This window comes from Thermobia domestica, unplaced genomic scaffold, assembly GCF_964235325.1.
Source record: "Thermobia domestica unplaced genomic scaffold, izTheDome1.hap1.1 HAP1_SCAFFOLD_313, whole genome shotgun sequence".
NCBI classification, from domain to species: domain Eukaryota; kingdom Metazoa; phylum Arthropoda; class Insecta; order Zygentoma; family Lepismatidae; genus Thermobia; species Thermobia domestica.
In genome coordinates this window covers 1-23,516 of record NW_027656027.1, presented here as the reverse complement: position 1 = coordinate 23,516, position 23,516 = coordinate 1, and the positions used below count along the sequence as shown (strand labels likewise).

At 36.6% G+C, this 23,516-nt stretch overlaps 1 protein-coding gene across 1 annotated transcript; it reads left to right on the top strand.

Annotated features, from left to right (window-relative positions):
- Window positions 1–8,898: 8,898 nt before the first annotated feature.
- LOC145676733 (arylalkylamine N-acetyltransferase 1-like) lies at window positions 8,899–19,888 on the top strand. The gene is made up of 2 exons (XM_081747544.1): window positions 8,899–9,015; window positions 18,985–19,888. The coding sequence occupies exon 2, from the start codon at window positions 18,999–19,001 to the stop codon at window positions 19,710–19,712; it is 714 nt and encodes a 237-aa protein (XP_081603670.1). The 5' UTR covers window positions 8,899–9,015; window positions 18,985–18,998; the 3' UTR covers window positions 19,713–19,888.
- The last annotated feature ends 3,628 nt before the right edge of the window (window positions 19,889–23,516 follow it).

Sequence of the window (23,516 nt, the reverse complement as noted above, 5' to 3'; positions counted from 1 at the left end):
TTATACAGTGTATAGCTGAGCGTCAAGGGGAGGTATAACCCCTTTAACACTCCCCTTGGATCCTCGCCTGTATATTATATCTAATATAAGTAAAAGGAAGAGTTTGTTTGTCTGTGTGTCTGCGTGCCTATCTTTCTGATTGCCTGTGTGCGGCCTGGGGACCAGACGAGAGTCCAAGAGTTACGAAATTTGGGTGACAAATATCATGTCCCAGGCCTCAGACCAAGAAGAAGCGTTTTTTTTTTTTAATTAGGAGGGGCGTTTACCGGGACATGTAAAAGTAGTAGAAAATGACCGATATTAGTGTCGAATACATAGTTTTCGCAGTCGCTGAGATCAATGATGATACTTCCATTAGCGATGACTTTCAAAGTCAGCTACCAGTGCATGCGGGCTGTGGTTCACTTGCGGGGGAGGGGAGTACCGAGACGTAAAAATAATACAAAATGACCGATATTAGTGTAAAATACATATTTTTCGCGGTTGCTGAGATAGTGATACTCCCACAGGCCTTGACTTCCAAATACTGGTCCCATGCGAAAAATGGGTATTTCATCTAGTTATATATAATAGTCATATATATTAAAAATGCTGAATTTTTTTAACATGCTGTGTGAAATATGGAATGGGAAATTCTTCTAGATACTCTGCAATACTACTAGATAAACAAGCAATGTTGCCAACGCAACATAAAATCGTAATTTCTCAAATTGCACTACGTTTGATATTACATATTTCTGTTCAGTTAATTTAGTTGAGTGCGTGGGTTTTCTCGGGGTTCTCCCGTTTCCTCCCACTTTCTTCATTCCACCATTTTATTCATCTCTCATCATCACAGTCTCCTTTAGCCTAACCGGCATAACCGTGGGACGTAAAACTCAAAAATTTTATTTCATTTTTTAATTGAGTTTAACGCCTCTTTCAGCAGCGAGGTTATATGAGACTGAACCTTCTGATTAACGTTGAATCTAAACCACATGAGCTCCCGCCGGGAATCTAACCCGGGTCTCTCACGCCATAGGCTAACTGCTTAACCACGAAAGAGCTCTACATATTTCTAATTCAGATATTAAACTAAACCACAAAAGCACATATATTACTCAGTGTAACAAATGACAATACATATCACTAACATCAACATTTTGGAGATCTCTAATAACTCAAATGGCAGGAACATTATAACATTAGTGTTCAGTAGTTTTAATTACAACAAGTCGCAGTTACATTATTTTAAGCAGTGTTGCAAAATTAAATAAATTGCTAAATATTATTATAAATATAGTGCAAATAACGTAGCTAAAGTGCAAAATATTTTAAAATTACTCGTAATTTGTTTTATGGTGCAAGAATGTTTTCAAAACACGATATTTTTCATGGTCTTTGGGCTACTTATAATGTTAATGTCAAAGTTTTCGTTCCAGCAATACATGTAAAAGTAAATTGTAACTGAAATTAAACGTAACTGACAACTTTTCAGTAGCACTAGTTGTTCTCCCTAAACCTTAGGCCTGGTGTATTTTTTAGATTAAAACACTGTTTTATTAAAATTTTAATTACACCCTAACTGCATTTCATTTGTTATAGTTTGACTACCGACCACCTCAAACTCGATCCATACCATATAGCTATATGCAATTATTCAAAGACTTACAGCTAGTAATACACATTGTGTTGATTTTTGGTTTGTTTTGTTTTAGTTTAACGTCTCACGATTATGCTAGGGCGGCTAAAGGAGACGTGGAGTTACTAATCATAGTGGAATCCGAAAAACTTCGGTCGTTGAACATTACCGCCACCGGGAATCGAGCTCGGGACCATGCGAACCTAAATCAAGCGTACTAGCCATTACAGCAAATGGGGGTTCTTACATTGTGTTGATTTAAATAATTGAGTCAGTGTTGCCAGATCCGAAGATCAAAAAGTAACGTGTCTGTGCTCCAAAAGTAGAGGATATGAACTATTTGTAGCCCAAATATATAGAAATGAATTATTTGGCAACTAATGACTGATACTAATGACATAATGTTTAAAATAGACCGGAAAATGTGATGGACATATTGCAAGACGAAATTATGATCGATAGACGAAAACAATTTTAGATTGGATACCACGTGACAAAAACAGCCTAGGAAATGACTGCATACAAGAAACTGTGACACAATGAGGAACCACTGGGGAGTAACCTGGAAAAGAATTACCCAAGATAGATAGTTGTAGAGAAAACTTGGGAAGACTTCATCCAGCAGTGGATTGATAATGCTTGATTATGATTATGGTGATGATTTTATATCGAGACCTCAGAGGTAAACTAAACCAAGTCATAATTTCGTAATTTTACAGGAGAAGCGAAAAACCGGTTCCTTAACTAAGATCTATAATACTGTTTTTCAAACTATACTAAGTAGTTACAAAGTAGTAAGATGGCTTTAGACTTACATTATTACACCACTAGAAAGAACATAGTCTATTTAAAAAAAAAGTATTCTAACTCAATTTGACCAAAAAGTGATTTAACATAGTCTACCACTAATGTTCAGATATATATTACCACTAATGTTCAGATACAGTGAAATACTGTTTAAATTTACTAGGTAAGGTAGGGTAAAATTGGTTCCAAAATTTAACGAAAGTCATACAGCGAATATATATATATATATATATATATATATATATATATATATATATATATATATATATATTTTGACTATTTAATACTTCATGTTGCTGCAAAACTACGAAAATGAATACAAAGGAAAACTAGAAAGTTAAGAATCACTTCTTTTGGCGAGAGGGAGAAAATAGATAGAGGGAGAAGATAGCTCGAATTACCTATATACTTATATAATATGTATGTTCATGTTTCGCAAGTAATTTTCAATCAATATAAAATTTCAACGTAATGAACGCACGATTGGTTTTCTCGAATACAGATCACATGCACCGCTAAGAGCTCAGGAATAAGCTTAATCTATGTTACGGCAATGGATATACGTATGCGTATGTAATGCATTACAACTTGAGGAACTTGTATAAGAAACAGAATGTACTTAAATTTAGACGCGAACTATGCGAAACATCTGACTTTGAATCAAACTTGTTTCGTGATGCAACCCGAGTCCACACATAGCAAAGATGAGTACCGTAGCTCCCACCCAAAGTTCAGGAATTTCGTGTTATAAGGTGTCAATTAAACACGTAAATGTGCAACGGTAATAAAGCATTTGATCAATTTTAAACAAAATATATTGTAGTAATAATTTACCCTATTTGTTCAGATAATGAACGTTATATTATGTTTTTAAAATGACAGTCAAAACAGAATGTATTGAATAATAAATGAGAAATTGTAAAATTTCAATTTCGGTACGATTAAATACATTCATGCTGCTATGTGTTGCGTTATCCGTTAGAATGTATTGAATAATTCTTATCCTAAAGCCTATTCTATTCTCGAAATAAAATGTCAAGAATAAGGCCAAAAATAAGAAGCAGAAACGACAGACTTTACAATAATAATACTTTTACAATTTTAATTTCACCTATTTATTTCGAGACTTTCGAGACGAGACCGAGACGAGACCGAGATTTGGCCCTCGAGACCGAGACCGAGATCGAGACAAGCATTTGTTGACCGAGACGAGACCGAGACCGAGACGGCGATTTTTGACTCGAGACGAGACCGAGACCGAGACAGCTATTTTAAAACCGAGACGAGACCGAGACTGTACAAAGTCTCGTCTCGTCTCGTCTCGATACCATCCCTATATATTACACTGCAAAACAATGGAAAAGGTAGAAGTTGTTTCTTATTACTCTCTCTCTCTCTTTTTTTTTAATCAATATTCCTTGCTATTAGAAAAAATAAAATTCATTTTGGGAACTGTCAATTTTTATGCAATTAAAGAATAACTTGTGAAATACTTTCTTTTCGAAGTGTTATCTCAATTAGTTTCAAAGCCGCTAACATTGTACGAAGAAATGAAAGTACGCTGGAATTATTGCACTCCAATAGGTTAAATTTTGGACCATTTTCCGCGGCAATTAAAATATCCTGTAGCTTTCTTAACACCATCAGAAGGGAAATAACCAATACGTCTCACGCAACGGCAAATATATGGTATCATTCTTTTCTATGAACCAGTATATACAATAACTTTACATTTCCAAATGAAACTATATACATCAATGGGTCACTTCAAAAAAGTGGGAGAAACTGCCCCCTTTGCCCCCCTAATCGCCGCCCATGCACACACACACACACAAGCATCTGAACAAAGACGACTACTTCTTATTTTAGATGCAGAATTATTTTCAGGTCATCCTGAATACAAAACAATATCATACTTAGATGTTAAAGTAGATCACTAGGTATTCTCGGTGCTATGCTAAACGCTGCTTGAATAGTGCGGCATTCCCAGATAGTGTCAAGTGTTTACTGATGTCAGATAATAAAGGGAGTAATCATGGAATTCTGGTTAAATACTTACTGGAGAAATTCTTTTTCGACCCTTACCGCGATTTCTCTTCTCGAACTTTGACGCTAGATTCCAGAAATTTTCTCATTGTAACTACTACAGTAAACATACAAATTTGGCAATAACGCATTATGGTGTTCTGCGCAAGTTTCGTCCCAAAATCTATTTCCTTAAATGTAAATTATGTTTTACATTTTATTTAAATATTAACACGGAGGACGTTCAAACAATATATCTATTTTGTAATAAGATCATTACTTTAATGTATTTTATACATTCAAATAAACATTTCATAAAATTGAGCACTTCTAGTAAGATCTAACAGCAAGTGCCATCTTGTGTGCTCATTGTATTTGTAAAACGAATCAAATATTTTATTTGTTACCTTTTTCGATATGAGAAGACAACCAAATGAATCAGTGTCTTGTGATGCAGCTGAAACATTACTCTATCTTATAGTACAATATTTCTAATATGTAACGTTTCATTGCGCAGTAGTAAAGGGAATGAGCTCAAATATGTACTGAGTTTCGGGTGGTGATCCACCTTAAGAGCCTGCCTTACTAAAAATAATGCAAAATTTACCATTTTTCTTTTGCTTGTTTATTCATAAGTGAAAGGAGATAATGATATGCAACTTACCACAATCATAGATAATGTTGTTCTACAACAGCAAATATGAACCTGAAGAATTTTCAGTGTTGCCATTCATAGAAATTACAGTGTTGCCAGAATAACAATTTCCCTAAAATCTAAGTTAAAGCAGTCACTAGAGGAACGATCTCAACTGCACTTGGTTACGTATTGTGCTATTTTGGCTTGCTGTGAACTACTTTATAAATAACACTATTATTTAGTTTTAATGACTGTTGTTAAAACTATTTAGTTTATTACAAACTAAATACAGCTATTATTTAAAAAGTAGTTCACATGAAACCAAAACAGCATGATATGTAATCAAATGCAGTTGAGTTCGTTCCTCTAGTGGCTGCCTTAACTTAGATTTTAGGGAAATTGTTATTCTGGCAACACTGTAATTTCTATGGTTTGCTGTTGTAGTAGAACATTATCTATGATTGTGGTAAATTGCATTTTATTATGTCCTTTCACTTATGAAAAACAAGCAAAAGAAAAATTGTAAATTTTGTGATATTTTTAGTAAGGCAGGCTCTTAAGCTTCAACCTTTAAATAGAGCAATCATGAAGGTATTTAAACTGGCATTCAGTTCAGCATGGAAGCAGGGAAAATTAAATTTAATCTCAACTAATCACTCCACAGAACAATACGTTTATTGTAAAAAAAAAAAAAAAAAAAAAAAAAAAACGTGTAACAGTTTCGTCAATTAGCCGTTTTGGCTTCATCAGACACTTTGCACAGCGATTAGTTTAAATTAAATTTAAGTAAATAAAAGCAAAGCTTGGACAATGGAAAACCTTCTGGAAAATTAAGTTTCAAATTTGCTGACAAACATATCTATGGTTTGGTTCAGGTGACTTCATCAATTTTTGTAGGATACATTCAGCAAAATCCGGATTTACATCTCCCTGTAGCTTGATACGCAGAGGAAGATCACTGTGTGAAAGAGAAGAGCAGAAGAAAGTGAGATTGATGTCAACGCTCTATAAGCAATGTCTGTAATCGAACGAAGGAACAAGAAAAGGTAAAACAAGCCTTTATGGAAAGAAGACAACACAGATCTTTCCCAGAAGAAAAAAATCATTCCGAAATCACATTGGTAAGAATATGAAGAAATTGAACATGAAGAAAGCAAATCGAAGAAGACTACGTATCTTATTTGTAGAGCGACATATGAAGATGTTTAGGTTCAATGTTGTATCTGTCGTAGTTGGGCTCATATTACATGTGCTTACAACGATATTGTGGCTTATTTTGTATTCTTTCCCTTTTTGTATTCACTTTCATTTCTGTTATTTGCTGATATATATATATATATAGGTACAACAAAATTCCGCGAACTTATTGACTGCTTCTCGTATATATATACGAGAAGCATCAATAAGTTCGCGGAATTTTGTTGTATCTATTTACTGCCACAATAGAGGTACACATTCATTTAATCACCTTCAAAACAGGCTCCTTGAGAACACCACACATTTGAGTGAGTGAGTAAGTTTGAGTTTAACGTCCCGTTCAGCAGCGAGGCTATATGAGACGTGGACCTACTGATTAACGTGGAATCCGAACCACATGAGCTCCCATCGGGAATTGAACCCGGGTTTCCCACACCAAAGGCGCGTATGCTAACCGCTTAGCCACGAAGGAGCTCACCACACATTTGTTCCACTACTCCTGCCTTGTTGGAAACAACGTTGAAAGTACTCTTTTGGTATGTTCTTAAGTTCAGTCGTGGCGTTGGTTTGGATGTCTTCTGCAGTGGCGAAACGGTTACCTATGAAGCTTTTTATGATCTTGGGGAAGAGCCAGATATCCACTGATGCTAAATTCGGTGAGTAGGGAGGCTTATGGAGGAGAGAAATGTTCGTTTCTGTGAGCCGTTGTGCCAGTTGGATGTCCAACAGTGGCACAATGACTCACAGAAACGAACATTTCTCTCCTCCACCAGCCTCCCTACTCACCGAATTTAAATGAAACGCGATTAAGTGATAAGTGAAACGCGACAACTAAACTTTAGAACGTACCAAAACAGAAATTTCAGCGTTGTTTCCACCAATGGCAGCGGTGGGGCAACTGTGATTGTTGTCAAGGAGCCTGTTTTCAAGATGATTGAGTGAAATGTGGTAAATTAATAGGTAGTTACAATGAAATTCGGGGAAAATTTTGACTTTTACTCGTGTTTATATATACTGGAGCAATCTCGCCTATTTATGTTCAATATACCCGTGATTTTCTTGTAAAATTATTGAATATCTCTTTCGTCTTTTCCATATTACATTTCAACCCGCCTTTCCTGCTTTCTTCAATTATAACTTGAACGTCTGCCATATTAATATCAAACAGAATTTTCACATAAAAATAAGAAATGAGTAACGTGCATGCATTTATATTTCTTCTCTCAGATTATAAACCGAAATACATGTTGAAGAAGGTAAATAAAAATCTGTTGGACACCTGTTTATACTAGCTCACCAATAATGTTGATATACAGTGACGTAATTAAAAGTGGGCTTGTGTCCCGGGCGCCGGATTGGGGGCGCAGAACTGGGCAAATATTTATTTTCAATATAAGACAAGGAAAGCAGTTTTAGCAGATTAAACATAACAAAAATTACCTCAGAAACTTAACAGAACAATGACATCAACCTTAGGATGTTATCCATAGAGCATAAGTTAGCTTCAAAGCTATCTTTTGAGGACATTGTAAAAACCTTTGCAGCCAAACGAGCCAACAAAGTTTAATTTTCGTTCCAGCTTTCATTTAACGTACATCGACTCGAAACAACAGTTTGACTGTTTGTCATAATTAAATATTCTATTCTAAAGCAAAAGTGTGTTGATTCATTCTACACATCTGCACATCACGATATCATTGGAAAAAAAAAAAAAAAACATGTGATATGCAGTTATTATGATAAGACTACAAGAATAGGCCTATGTCAAGCATTCTACTCTTATATTATTTGGTAATTACATACTAATTAGTTTGATGTTTTATCTTGTACTAAAAATTAAATTATGTAGTGCAAATTTTACCACTTTTACCACTTGATTTTTACCACAAATCAAGTTTTACCACTTAAACAAAAAATGGAATAGAATAATTACTGTGTGATGCCGTTATAAGGTATAGTCGAGGAGCTTTTTGGTTTGCTTGATCAGGGGGGAGTGGCGCTAAGGCGAGTTCGTGTCCCAAGTGACAACTAGCCTAGCTGCGTCCCTATTGATATAGGCTTGTTCGAAGCACTAGTCTGTAAAAGATTGACAGGAGGAACAGGTATTGGATGACATAAGCCTTTCCAAATATTTATTGTTGTTTCGTTGTTGTGTTGACGTGGTTACGTTGCAAACTTACTCCTTTAGAATCGGGCGGGGGGGGTCTATCATATTTCTGTGGATTACATTATAAAACACAGCATTCTACTTACCAACCTTCCCTCTATATATATTAACAATTGAAGCGCTTAGAGGATAAAGGTGTTATGTAACAAATTGAAAATGATGGGATAATTGACTTTCACAAATTTGTCCGTTAACAAACCGCCTTCATCGTTTCTAAATATATGCACCCAGACGAGGACTTACTAAATAATGTGTTACTTAGCATTATTAGCATATAAAACGTGCGTGAACTACCAGAATAGAACGTTTCAAAAAATGTAACATAACACCTTTATCCTGTAAGCGCTTCAATTATCTCAAGGGTTAAATTTATTGACCCATAATACCTCATTATCAGAAACTGATACCAGACAGCAAACACTAGCAGATGCCTCCACGTGTATCTGATAACACATAATCTCTTCATGCATATTTTTCCTCTCAAGATAAGAGTTGTTTAACTTCTATTTTAGTGAAGATATTGTGTGCTGAATTGAAATTAGAAATACTCTTCAGCGAAAGGTGAGTTTCATGAAGCACATAAGCAGTGAGGTATTGAAAATTTGAACTTGTTTATCGCACCTTATATAGGATAAGATGTTTACAACAGCAAATTCTCTATAGAATACATATTAGGTCAATATTTTGATATTTTATAATGCATGCATAAATATTGTCTTCGCAATAATCATGAATTTACTATATAAGTTGTAAATTAAGCGCTTTAACTGAAGCTCTCAAGGCCGAACTAAGAAAAGACATCAGTGTTGCCACAGTCCTAGCTCTGAAGTGGGCTGAAAGATAGTACTAATAGAAACAAAAAAGGCTGAATTCATTATATTATGTCAGTGTAATACATGGCTCTATAACATGAAACTAAAAGAGATAAAGTTCTAGAATACTCCCCCCCCTCTTCCAAGAAATCAAATCAAGAAAGTGCTCTTTTTGAAAAAATACTTTTTAGAAACATAGAAATAGGAGAACCCCGAAACCGTGGAAGTAGATGACACTTTTCTCGCACGTACGAAGTATAACAGAGGCCGCAAATTAAAAGGAAAACAGTTATTATCTTCAGAACGTATTTCAAGGATACCAAAAGCAAGTCTATTTCAAAGTGATCACTAAACCAAGACAGTATTATGGCCATATATGAAAAATAAATAAAACGAAGAACAAATCAATCATCTCCGAGTTCCTGTGTAAACAGTACGTTATAATAAAAAATAAAATATAAATTATTGCACCTTTTTCTCGCCTATTTCAAGACCGATGGAGGACAATAGACGTAAGAAGAATATAAGGTAAGTAAACTGACATTTATAAAAAAAAAAATATGTAAAACCGGTCCAGCGTCCTATAACCTTTCGTGAAAGACATCACAGCACATTATTCATAATCTTAAGTCACAATAGTATCTATGGTGCTGAATTGGGTAGAATTATACCAACTTTTTCACAAAGAGGGCTGAAAATGACAACGTGATTACCAACGGGACGACGAATGACAAAAGGGCTGAATTTGGTACAATTGTACCAAGTGTGGCAACACTGAAAGAAATTACGAACGGATATCAATTATTTTAAAGAAAATGAAAGAAAAAACTTCAAAACTAACTAACAATGCAGATTTGTACATCTACAATGCATAGTACACAAGCTTACAGTAAAAAAATTCTACTGTTTTTAGCTTTTCTTCTTGACCCAGTGCTATTGGATTGGGATCCGGATCGAACCCCCCACTGTGGCGAGATCCAGATCCCATTTTTAACATAGATCTCGTCTTATATACCTCGGCTGCTATACGACATAAATACAAATCAATCAATAATTTGCTTCCTTTCCCCTTACTGTACTTTATCCGTTCTATTTTGGCGGATAATAACAAAATATACTAAATGCATTTAATGCTGTGTTCACGTAAAAAATATATTTTACATTATTTCCTTACAGTTTCAATGGCATTATATCGTATTAGCTTTCGCAATATTGTGGAGCGAAACGCAACGCAAGACTTGGAAATATCAGTTATACTGCTTGCAGATGATCCAAGAAAACTTGAACAAGACTCTTGTTCAAGACCATTCAAGAATATTTGATGAAAAAGACGTCAGAACTGACGTCATTTTTCTCTTGAATTCAATAGTTTCGTTCAAGAAATTTCGTTTCGGTCCTGTTCTAAACTACCCAATTCAAGAGCATTAAATAGCCAATCAGCATTCGAGTTTGAGTGCAGGAAAATACAGAACAAGTATGATGTCGTCGTGAGACAGAGCTGCAGTTGAATAATTATCTTTTCGTTACTCTTTTCCATAATTATCTGATATTCCAAGTGTGTATAATAATAAACAAAGCTAATATTTACGCCGGAAGATATTGTTAGTATTTTTTGTTGATAATATTCACGATTTATATAGTTATAATGCTTGCATGCCAATAACTTTTGTTAAATTTTGAGGCAATGAGAAGTATAAGTATTAATTTGAGAATTTAATATACAAGAATACCGGGTGTAGATTAACAAAGAAGAGTCCATTAAATAAAAAATATATAACTGACTTTTCTTGATTTAATAAGACGTTTTGTATTGTTATTAATCTCTGATAATATCAAATAATTGCGTACAGATTGATAATATGCTCGCAAACTGAAGTATCCTGGAAATGATTACATGTTATCCCACTGTAATCTAATTATTTTATCACGAAATCCACATGTAGTATTTGAGAAGTTATTTCTAAAGGTAGAGGTTGCTTTCACGTGTGCAGATTAGTTTTACTAGTGCTTTCCCGTAAGGTACAAATGTGCATCCTAACATGCTACATACAAGACTGAGCGAAAATAATAATAAATAAATAAAATCGAGATGCTATTTAACAGTTTCGGGGCAGGAGCATTGAAGGGGGTCAATGGGAGAGTAGTCCGTACGGAACAGGCGCGTCATCGACGGAGGTTATAGTACAAGAATAAGAATCATGTATAAATTAGAATAGTGCAACAAACCCCTGACATCGTATTCTATTCACTCATTTGAACTGAACTATAGCCCTTGTAATCATTTGATACTGGTAACATTAAACTTCTAAACATAAAGTACTGGTTTCTTACATTATGCAGGCATGTTTCGACAGTGGGAATTATTACGGTATCTCAGATAATTCTCCTTCATACACACTCACACATTTTAACAGTAAAATTACTATTCATTTTACGGGTTATTCTTAACCAGTACCAAAACGGATAGATTTGTGAAGAAAGTATGATGCAGATATGGGCGGTAAGTCACGTAGCTGAAAAATATTATCATTGTTTTGTTTGGTTTTCTGTGATTTCAGCCTTTTCTTTAAACAGTCTTCGATGCCAAAGCATAAATAACTTCAGAAGGCAGTAATTGGCTCGTGATACACACAATTTTAGGAAAAAGTTCGATTTTTTTCTTTTTGAGTGTGGTTCTGTCATCAGCACATTATTTGAAGAATCAGATTTTTAAAAAAAGCTTAATATAGGGAACGATTTTATACCTAAGCAACACTTTACTTTTTTAACGTCACCTAACCTAACTCGCATTAAAAGGGACAAACTACTTAGTGAAAATTCGATGGGATTGCTGCAAAATCAATTGACCTGTTTTCTAAATTATTTAATATAATCTATTAAATTACAAATGCCTGCAGAAAGTTATGAAAAATATGCTAATATTATAGCTATTCATGCGTAGGTCTGAACTAAACCAGTACGCAGTTTCGCTTTCATTCGTTTTCATAGTTACAGTCTCTTATTTTGGACTGCCATATTTAACAAGAATATAAAACAGATTCAATACCTTTATGATCGTGTAAAAGTCGTTTCAAGTCCGTTCCAGACTCTTGTTCAAGTGTCTCGAACAATACTCATTTGAACGTGTAAATTTGAGGTATTGAATGGTCTTGTTCAAGCTTTCTTGGATCATCTACAAGCAGCATTATAACCAACTACTATGCCTATTATCGTAAACCAAAGTGAAGATTTTGCATTGTGTTGACGCAAATCGTTTCGGAAAAGGGTCCTAAATGTTTTCCAACTGATCAGGTAAACTGCTTCCCCTCTCTGCAGGAATGGAAGTTTTCCCTCTGTACGGCTGAGCAAAATGTTAGGAGGTTTGTGCAGTCACTTAGGGTCAATTTGCCTGTTACTTGGTATGAGTATCTCCTCAACGGTCTTCCGCGACACGTGAGTTGATTTGTATAGGATGGTTGCTAGCAGGGGCGCCGATCCTAGGGGGGCCCGGGTCCCCCAAGGCTCATGTGTGCCCCCGCATTGCATTTATGGATATACAATATTTGGCATAATTTGAATGCAATTTGTCTTAAAATCCTCATATATGCCATCTGCATCTGAATGGGCCTCCCCAAATTTACAGAGAAATTGGTGCCCTTGGTTGCTAGCCGTGCTATAGCGATAGTCTTGAATTATTATTATTATTATTATTATTATTATTATTATTATTATTATTATTATTATTATTATTATTATTATTATTATATCCGTTAGAAGGTGTTGGTACTGTCTGCCTTAGATTGAAGCACAGAGGACATCATGAAAGCAAGAGAAATTTTTAAAGTTGCATTTTGAGGAATTTCCACAATATATTAGGGTATATGCTTTAATTTAGAGTTGCCACCTTGGTGCAATTGTTCCAAATTCAGCCCTTTTTGTCATTCATCGGCCCGTTGGTACCACGCTGGCATTTTCAGTCCCTTTTGTGAAAAAGTGGGTACAATTCTACCCAATTCAGTACAATTTAACAAATACTTGCCACTGTGCATTGGACTCTTACAAAATGCTATTGAACGTTCGTTCTGTGACGTTGCACCGCATAACGCTACGAATTTTGTGTGGAAAATTTGCAATTCGTAATATTTTATTATAACGCCTGGTTACACACGAACTCGGAGATGATTCATTTGTTCCTTGTTCCATATATGGCCTCGTTAGCCTATATATTTTTACATATATGGCCATAATGCCAAATGGTTTTGGTTTATTGGTCAAGAGGCGCGTTTGGTTTCCTTACAGTAGGTAAAGAAGATAACTGTTTTCCCTTTTAATATGCGGCCGCTGTTATACTTGCTACGTGCAAGAAAAGTTTCATCTACTTCCAAGGTTGTTCGGGGTTCTTCTGTTTAGATACTTTTAAAACGAGTACTTTTTTGATTTCGACTTTTGGAAAAGGGGGGGGGGTCTAGAAATTTACCTCTTTTAGTTTCGTGTTATAGAGCCATGTGTTACACTGGTATAAAATAATGAATTCAGCCCTTTTTGTTTCAATTTGGTACTATTTTTCAGCCCACTTCAGAGCTAGGACTGTGGCAACACTACTTTAATTACATGTTTACCATCGGTAAACGCAGTAGCATAGAGAAATCACTCCTACAAGTAAATATTATAATTGTTTTCTCTCTTAGCATCTCTTGAAATGTTAATTATACCTTGCTTACAAATATTTGTTTATGAAATCGTTATCGATCTATATATTTAAATATTAATTCATGTTTCATAAATGCGTAAATTAAGAAGAATTTAGGCGCGTTGCTAGAAATTTTCAACAAAGTTGCCTGCATTATTCTACCATTAACATGAGCTCCTTTGTGACTACGTGGTTAGCGTACCCGTTTCCGGCGTAGGAGATCCAGGCATGGTTCCAGGTGAAAGCTCATGTTCAAATTTTATTTTAAGTTTTAGGTCTATGTGTTACTTATATAGTCTTAGTGCTGAAAGGGACGCTAAACTCCGCTAACATATATATAAGCGCATTGCCATTACCTTTGATATTCATAAGTAGAAACTGCGGCAGCGACGAAGATACTGCTATCAATAAGAAAGCATATTTGAGACATATACTACACAGACCCGCAACCAGAAGGGGGCTAGAGGGGCCTGGCCCCCCTTAAACTTTTCGTGACCCCTCCAGACCTCAATACAAAAATGCTATTATTAATACAAGAAACAATTTGGAGGAGTATTTTTAATGACTTGGCCCCCCCTAACATATCCATGCCCCCCCAATCCTCTGTGCCTTGTTTCGGGCCTGATACTATATACAGTATATTTTAGTCAATAGCGTACTAATGAAAAACTTGAAATATGAAACATGGTACTTGACGAAGATTATACTATTGCATATATTCTAATTAAAATATAATTATCTCATTAGAATCGTAATATTGCAATGACTTGTTTTATTTCCCTTTTGCCCAAGTTGCCTATTGATATAGATTACATTGGATTTCAACAATATATGCACACACAACTTGGCTATACCAAGAAAGAGCAATGGATTTGAATGGGCAAAAATGTCGAATATAACTGTGAAACACAATTCTACACGCAAATTCATGAAATTTGATATACCGGTAACAATGTATTATTGCCTTCTCTTTGCACTAAGTAAATGAAATGTTTTAAAATTTTCAATACATTTACTAAAACAGTAATAAACTAATGTTCTTGCCAGCGGCGGTTCATTAAGCAAGTCATATCGGTAAAAAAAATAATTTTTATTGTTGTATAAGGTGAGGAAAGAACGATTACCGAATATACTAAGTCTTAGTTGATTGAATCAGTCTTTTGCGTTGCTTTCAACAGAGAGGCTATATGAGATGTGAACTTAGAGCTTAACGTGGGATCCGAACCACATGAGCTTCCGCTGTGAATTGATCCGGGGTCTTCCGCGTTGAAGACGCATACGCTAACCACAGAAGCTTTATACTTATTCTCATATACAGCTTTCTGAAACGGTATGAACCTGTCTTCACTTAGCTTGCCCTAGCTCGCGCCAAGTGGACTTTGTGGTGAACAAACACCGTGAGCGTGGGTTTTCCCGTTTCCTTCCACTTTATTCATTCCTAATCATCATCGTCTCCTTTAGCTCATAATCGTGGGACGTAAAATTCAAAGATTTCATTTAATTTTTTTTTTCAATAACCGTGTGGTGAGAAGAGTGACGGCAATTGAAGTGTATGGTAAGAGAGGTAGAGGGATACCAAGAAGAAAGTGGAAGGACATAGTTAAGAATTACTTTAGAAGGAAATGTCTAACAGGGGAATAATTCCTGGACAGAACTTTATGGAGAAGACTCATAAAAAAATTGACCCTACATAAACAGAAAAAGATTAGAAAGAAGAATATTTTTTCCTGGAATATTCTTTATTTTTAATTTAGATACATATCGTTAGTAAATATTTTCGGAAGTTGTGCTAAAAAGAAAAAAAATATATGGCGAGGATGCTGCCTGAAATACTTTTACACAACAGAAGGTAGTTAGCTGTCAAAAAATCGACAATTTATGAAAGAAAGTTTACATACTTTTTTTTTCGGAAGGCAAAAGAAACACTAGTTTTGTTAGACCATTGATACGACCAAAATGATCTCTATCTAATCTCGGTATATATAAAGGTAGCCAAGAAAGTTCTGGCGCTTTTTCACCAACCATCTTAGAATATCGATATGTCACCTAAGACATACCTGGAAGATCAAAAATAGTTCCCATCAGCATCGACAACCTTCTGCCAACGTTCTGGAAGGCAATGGATTCCATTGCAGTAGAACTGGATGGGTCGTGAAACAAAGAAGGTATCAAGTGCATTTTGCATTTCTACTAGGGATTTGATTTGCGTCCTCTAATGTGATTGTCCAAGGAGTGGAACAGGTGATAATCGGACGGTGCAATGTCCGGGGAGTATGGCGGATGCAATAGTGTTTCCATCCAAGACGTAGAATGGTGTCACGGGTCATCCTAGCCACGTGGGGTTTAGCGTTGTCCTGTAACAGAAGGACCTCTTTACGATTCAGAAGTGCTGGCTCCAGTGTGAGTTTTTCTTAAGCACAGCTCAACTGCTGACAGTACACAGTTGCATTGATACACTAACTAGCTGGTAGCAGATCCCGATTCACGATGCCGCGAGCAGTCCAGTGAACACACAGGAGGACCTTTTGGTGGAGTGCTGGTTTCAGCTGCTTTGGAACAGGTTCATGGGATGCTAACCAATGATGACGGCGTCGTGGAGCTTCGTACACGATCCACTTCTCATAACATGTCCACACCCTGACCAGAAATGGCTCCTCCCTCAGACGACACAGCAAAAAACACATGTTTGCTCGCGTTCCCTTCTGACCTGGAGTCAAATCATGTGGAACCCATCGACCCAACTTCTAGTGCTTCCCAATTTGATGAAGGTGCTGCCGAATGGTTTTTCCACTCACCATTCGGAGTGCTGGCGAATGGTAGTCGCAGTTTGGCCACTGTTTGCCTCAGTTGCTGTTTAAAGATCTTCATTTTGTACACGTGTTGGTCTTCCGGCACGTAGTGCGTCTTGAAGTTTTCGTCACCGTCCTTAAACTTTTGAAACCACCACTGAACCATCTTCGTAGTCACGACACCCTCACCAAAGGCCTGGCATATCTTCTGCCCCGCTGCAGCGGCGTTTGACTCCAGTTTGAACTCGTACAACATACATGCCCTTAGGATGCTCCATGGATGTCCCATGTTCACTCTGTCCTTACGCAAATTCACGGTCTAACTGAACTGCCTCAAACAGGTAGTACGTTGGATATACCCACTCTAACAACTGACCTTCGCATTATCTCCATTCGCATTCAACTTACGGTGTGACGGGCAATTGAATACAGACTTCCACAAATAGCGACAGACCTTTCTTGGTTATCTTTATAAAAGAAGAAGTCCTGATGACTGATTGATTGATCAATGCAAGGCCGACAAGATGCAAGGTCCCACTAAGGAAGGATTTTTTGAAAATTGGACAGAAAAAGGAGAGAAAGAGAGGTGGCAATTATTATATTGAAATGGCGTTATCTCGGAATCTCTGAAGGTTAGAGCAATGACATTTTAGATATAAGCTTCTCATTTAAAATAATTAAAGATGTGTTTCAGCGTTTTTTTATATTTCCCATACGAGAGAAGAAAAAAGGAGGGAAGAAAAAGAAGAGTACGGATTGCAATTGTTAAAATGACCTGGCCATATCTCAAAATCTCTCAAGAGGCCCCATTACGGCGAAATTAAAATACCGCTAATTTTACAGTAATTATGTGATATCTTCAAATAGATGTAAAAGATAATCGAAAAGTGGAACAAGAGCTGGCTAGACAATATTATTTTTACATAAGATACCGTTATCACCATCACTTATCTGCTTTCGATTTCCAGCCATTTAGACAATCGGCATTTATTTTCGCATTTTTAAATGGCTACAAACGGAAATCTAGTAGGTGACTCGTGATAACGGTACTTCATGCAAAATAATATTGCCTAGCGCGCTCTTGTTCCACATTTCAATTATCTTTTATCTATTTGAAGATATCACATAATTACTATAAAATTGCGGTATTTTAATTTCGCAGTAATTAGGCCTCTTAAGTTTGGATGCATGAAATTTGTTATTTACACTGTTTTTCCTTTCAAGGGAAGGAAAATAAGTAGAGTTGTAATTCTTAATACTAGATACCGGTAGCCATATCTCGAAATCCCTTAAAAGTAGAGACATGGTAGTTAAAGATGTGTTTCAGCATTTTATTTTATATATTTCCGTTAAAAAGGTTTGTTGTAGCAATTGTTATAATAAGGTAGCCATATCTTGAAACCCCTGAAGATTAGACATATATTAAGAATATGAGAGGTGTGAAACAGTGGGCCGAGCATATGAGGGGTCTGAGGATGAAGTCCCCAGCAAGCCGAAGACTTTTGAGGTTAGACATGTTTTTCGAACGAGCACTAAAAGATTGAAGAAAATTTCGTTACTAGCAAATGAGAGATTACCAGTTTTTATCTGAAATGCGGATTAGATTTAATGCTAGTTCCATTTTCTTTTCAAATAAAAGATATTCCTAAAACTCTTATCCAATGCATTATTCAGGAGCACAAGGTTTTGAAAATCAGTGCGGCGGGGTTCCAATTCACAGTTCATAACCAGGGAATCGGTGGGCATGGAATATCACATAGACTTAGAGTTGATTTGGCGGTTCTTCATCAGAAAATTTGGAAAATTGTCCCTCCTGAAAATGCAGTTTTAGATATTTTTGAATGATTTTTTTTAAAAATATTTTTATATTTTCCGTTTTTAGTGTGAAAATACGTATTCTTGAATGATTGTATGAAAACGGTGTAACCAGAGAGGTTCTACAGTTCTAACTTCCGGTCTCAGTTATTATCTCACTATTCTGAACGCTGAACACTTGTGATATACGAAGTGTTTTTTTTTTATTTTTCAGCTGAAAATAACACAAGCACTCGTTCAATTGGTCATTTAACACCATGGTCAGGGCATATTATATTATTCTTACAACTGCAGTGATAAGTACTTTCCATTATTGAGGTACTTGTGCCTTTTAGTGTAAAAAGTTTAGCAAGTATAACTAATTATGTATTCAGATAAATTGAACGACTCAAACTATTTAATTCTTACCTGTACTGATAAACTACTTTCTTTCTGTTTGTGATAGGTGTATGGAAAACGATGGACGTCCCTGAGAAGCCTAATATTGATCTTTGCCTAACATTCCAAGGTTTCCGGATAGAGATCGCCAGTGATGAGAAACAGGACACAATCTTGGGTCACCTGGAACAGAATTTCTTTCGCGACGAACCTCTGAACAAGTCACTAAGACTAGTGGAGGACCGGGATGCTGTTGAGGAAAGCCGCAAGAGATTCCAATTGCTTCTTCCTCAATGCATATGTTTGGTAGCTGTCGAAGAGAATTCAGGTGACACAGTTGGTGTTGCTCTGCTCTTGTTTTCACGAAAGTATCATCAAGGCAATCGCTTACTAGCGAACGGGCTGTTACCATTGAGCGAGATACATAATGACAAAAGAAAGAAGGTGATGCAGCTGAGAACAGAGTTGTTCAACATGGTGAAGGAAGATTTATTCGAAAAGTATAACACTGATCTAATTGTGGACTTGGGTATCCTATCCGTCAGCAGTGATTTCAGGCGCAAAGGCCTCGCGGAACGATTAGTCCAAGCGACCGTAGATGTTGCTCGAAAAGTAGGCGCAGGGGCTGTCAAAGGCGAGTTCTCGTCCAACTTTTCTCAAGGCATTGCCAGGAAAATTGGATTCGAAGAACTCGCGGAGATAAGATATGACGAATATAAAATAGAAGATAAACTAGTGTTTTCAAACATTGCTCCTCACCAATCCATTAAGTTTATGGCTGTGCAGGTTCTCTGAATATAGTGAGTGTGTTTAAGACAGAATAGCTTGTTAACACAGTTGAAGCTTCACAAATATTTTCTAAATTTTATTAGTTACGGATTTAATGTGGTGGTGGGGGGCGGTGGCTCAGTGGTAAAGCGTTCATCTCTGGTCCCTGGTTCGATCCCAGCTGACGCCAAATGAACCTTGTGGTGGACAAACACCGTGTGCATGGGTTTCCTCGGGGCTCTCCCGTTTCCTCCTATTTTCTTCATTCCACTATTTAACTCATTTCTCATCATCACCGTAACCTTTAGCATATGCGTGGGACGTAAAACTCAAATATTTCATTTTGATGGAATGTGGAAATTACAGCCTCGAAAGGTATTAGCAACAGATGCGTCCAAAACTTCCCAGGGCACAATCTCGCCTTGTCATCTGGTTGTTGCGAGTCAAGATCTTGTGTGACCAAACCGCGCCATAACCATTTATTCAGTACAAAATGTTCAATCAATCATTATGTGTATTCAAAAACCTACCTCTTACTATCGCCTTGCATATATTTGTGAGAACAAGGTTCGAACTCGGTACGTCCTGAGTTTCAACACCTATGATTAGGATGAAATACAGGTGAATGAAGACGAAAAGAAGATTTCTGATATTGAGCGATGAATTCGAATAAGCATCATTGCAATAAGTTAGTGATCGGTAAAAGTTTATTAAGAATTCGTGAGAATACATGAAATATGGAACTGGGATGAGAGCTATGTAACAGACCGTGATGATTATTTTGGAAGAGGAAGCTGTGGCTCGAATCGTGAGAAAAGTTGCACCCTCATCGGGTTTTTCAATGTATTAGCACAGGATGATAGGGCACGGCAGTATTTGTCCGCTGGTGTATTTTTAACTTTAAATGGGATATGTATTGTGTATTATCTGTGTATATAGATACATACAGTGAACTGCACTGAAGAAATAGTTATGGTGAGGTTTTGACTAGGCAATTTTAACCTGCGGTATTCTGACTGTGAAATATTGTACCCAAACCTCAGTAGCAGTATAGAACAGACAAAAACATAATCAAAATGAAAAGCCAGACAGTTGCATCTACAAAACGTCATCTAAATGATATTGTGCATTTTACAATTATCTACATAACAAGTTCATGCGTTTGTTTTTGTGGAGTTGTTGCTTTGTATTTATATGGTGTTATTGGTTGGAAGACTTGTAGGGAGGGGGACGTATAAGTGCTTTTCCTGCATTACTTTAGAGCAGCGGTTCTCAACCGATGTGTCGCGACACAATGGTGTGTCATGCAGTCCCTTAAAGTGTGTCGCGAAATTTTAGAATTTAAAAATCATGAGAATTTAATAATAATTAGTTAAAAGCGAGACAGACTGTACCAGTCAATACTTCCAGCGATAGCAATCATGCTGAGTGCTCTATAGAGTCATTATAAAAACTAATTAGTGTCACTATATTATTATTATTATTATTATTATTATTATTATTATTATTTATAATAATAATATCAAACAAGTATGTCACGTGTCCTGGACGTTTATTAAAGTGTCCCTTCAGCCCAAAAAGGTTGAGAACCACTGCTCTAGAGGGTGGCCAGAACATACGAACACTGAAAAGAATACATTCCATTTTCATTTCTCTGTTTTATTGTGTTATAATATTGTTAATGTGATTATTTTGATTTTAAATGGAAAATGGAAACAAAAAAAAAAAAAAAGCAAAAATAATCACTATAGAAAGATTATATACAGTGTTAAAACTTTGCAGAAAATGAAGAGAAAGTGGATTTGTATTTAATAAAACAACAGATACAACTGCCTGTGCGGTAGAGGTCTGCACGGGCCGGAATTTTTTGGCCGGCCCGTGAGTTTATAACGTGAGGCCAGACCAGCGTTGCCAGATCTAGCATAATGATGCTAGATCTAGCATAATTTGCATGTCTTTAGCATTTAGCATCTTGCCCAAATCTAGCATAATTTCAGCAAGTTTATCAAAAAGCCGTAAAACCTGGAAATGAGAAAGAAGTTGGTCGTGGGAAGAAAAAGAACGGCAGAAATGAGTCCTCTTCCATTGATTCATACAGTCGGTAAACCATACAGGCAGTCTTATTTTCCCGAGTAAGTTAGAAACGGCTTTGGGCCTTTTTTGTGGCTCCACCCAAGGTTTTCTAATCCTTTAACTGCAAGGCATGGGAGGAGCTATGGGGGCCATTCTCCCCCCAACATTTTGACAACTTTACCATCTTTATTTCTTACTTCATGACCAACTTTATTCCTGAAATGTAAGGTCCGAGACTGAAGACTGACCAAAAATCTGCCCCCCCCCCTCCGCAGCAGACAATTACCAACTCCGCTTATGCTGCGAGGTAATTTTCTTTTAAAATATGTAAACAAAAGTTTGCATTTATTTATACGATATATACGTCATTGAGTCTGCCAACGACTCCACTAGTTTAGTTGAGTTAAAACTTTGGTGTGTGAAGTATTGAGTTCTATCCACGCATTCCTGCGCTCTGCGTATTTTAAGTTACGTTATCGAATCTCAACTTCGTTTGTTTTTTTTTCTTTCTTTCTTTTAAAACTCCTGAATTAGTAATTATGAGGATCTAGTATAATTTAACCGAATCTAGCATAATTTCGATTAGGTTTTGAAATAATTCCGAGCTGTGAGCCTGGCAACGCTGGGCCAGACCCGAGTCCGTAGTATTTAGGCCTGAGCCCGGCCCGAGCTCGTGTGATAATAAAATGAGTCCGAAATAAGCCGGAAATGCAGAAATTTAATAATTAGCGAAAAATTGCATTTTTATTTACAGCATAAGAGGTTTAACTTTGCAGATGTACTTTAAAAGTTCTTCAGAAAGAATGGTCCAATAAATATTGTTGTATGGTATATTTACAAAGTTAGGCCCGAAAAGGCCCGAGAAATATGGATATATATTTAAAAATGTACGGCCAAAGCCCGAGTCCGTAGTGATGTGTTTTGTAGGTCCGAGTCCGGCTCGGGCTTAAACCTGCAGGCTCGACCCGAACCCGTGCAGACCTCTAGTGTACCGGTACGGTAGACAGAAGCGTGAAAGCTCTTATTAAAATTGGTATATTTTATTCGACCATACTATTCAAAGTATGCATAAATCCACATTGTAAGCAAGTGGCGTAGTGAAAGGGTTGACGCGCTTAAACCTACTTCCTCTTAGTATAGTAATATCAAAAATTGATTCTGCTAGTATGCAGTATATTCTATTTGTGATTCCCGATAATACCACTTTACTTGTAATTTATGGCAAGTATTGTACAGTCATGTTAAAAGCAAAACTTGCTTCCCAGAAGCTTCCTTTAACCCTATAGGCTATAACATTTAACAAATTGGTTATATACTGAATTCTCTTCTTTTGGACTCTTTCTCTTCTCGTCAACATAAACATCAAAATGGTCTTCTGCGGGTGCGAGTAAGAGTACCAAAAAACAAACAAGTTGTTCAAATTGTCTTTAAATTTATTGAGATGAATTATAAGTGCATGCGACCTCGTAGTGCGTGGTCCCTAGTTCTACTCCCAACTGGATCAATAACGTTTCCAAACTCGCTCGTGGATAAGCGATTAACATACGCGCCTTAGGCGTGGGAGACCCGGTTTTGATTCCCGACAGGAACTCATGTGGTTCGGATCCCACGTTAAGCTGTAGATCCACGTCTCATATATCCTCGCTGCTGAGTGGGACGCTGTGTTGATCCATAATCATAAAGAGTCGCGGTACTTCAGTTGTAGAGCGCTCTCCTCTGGTGCGTCGGGTCCCTGGTTTGACTCCAGCTCACGCCCAT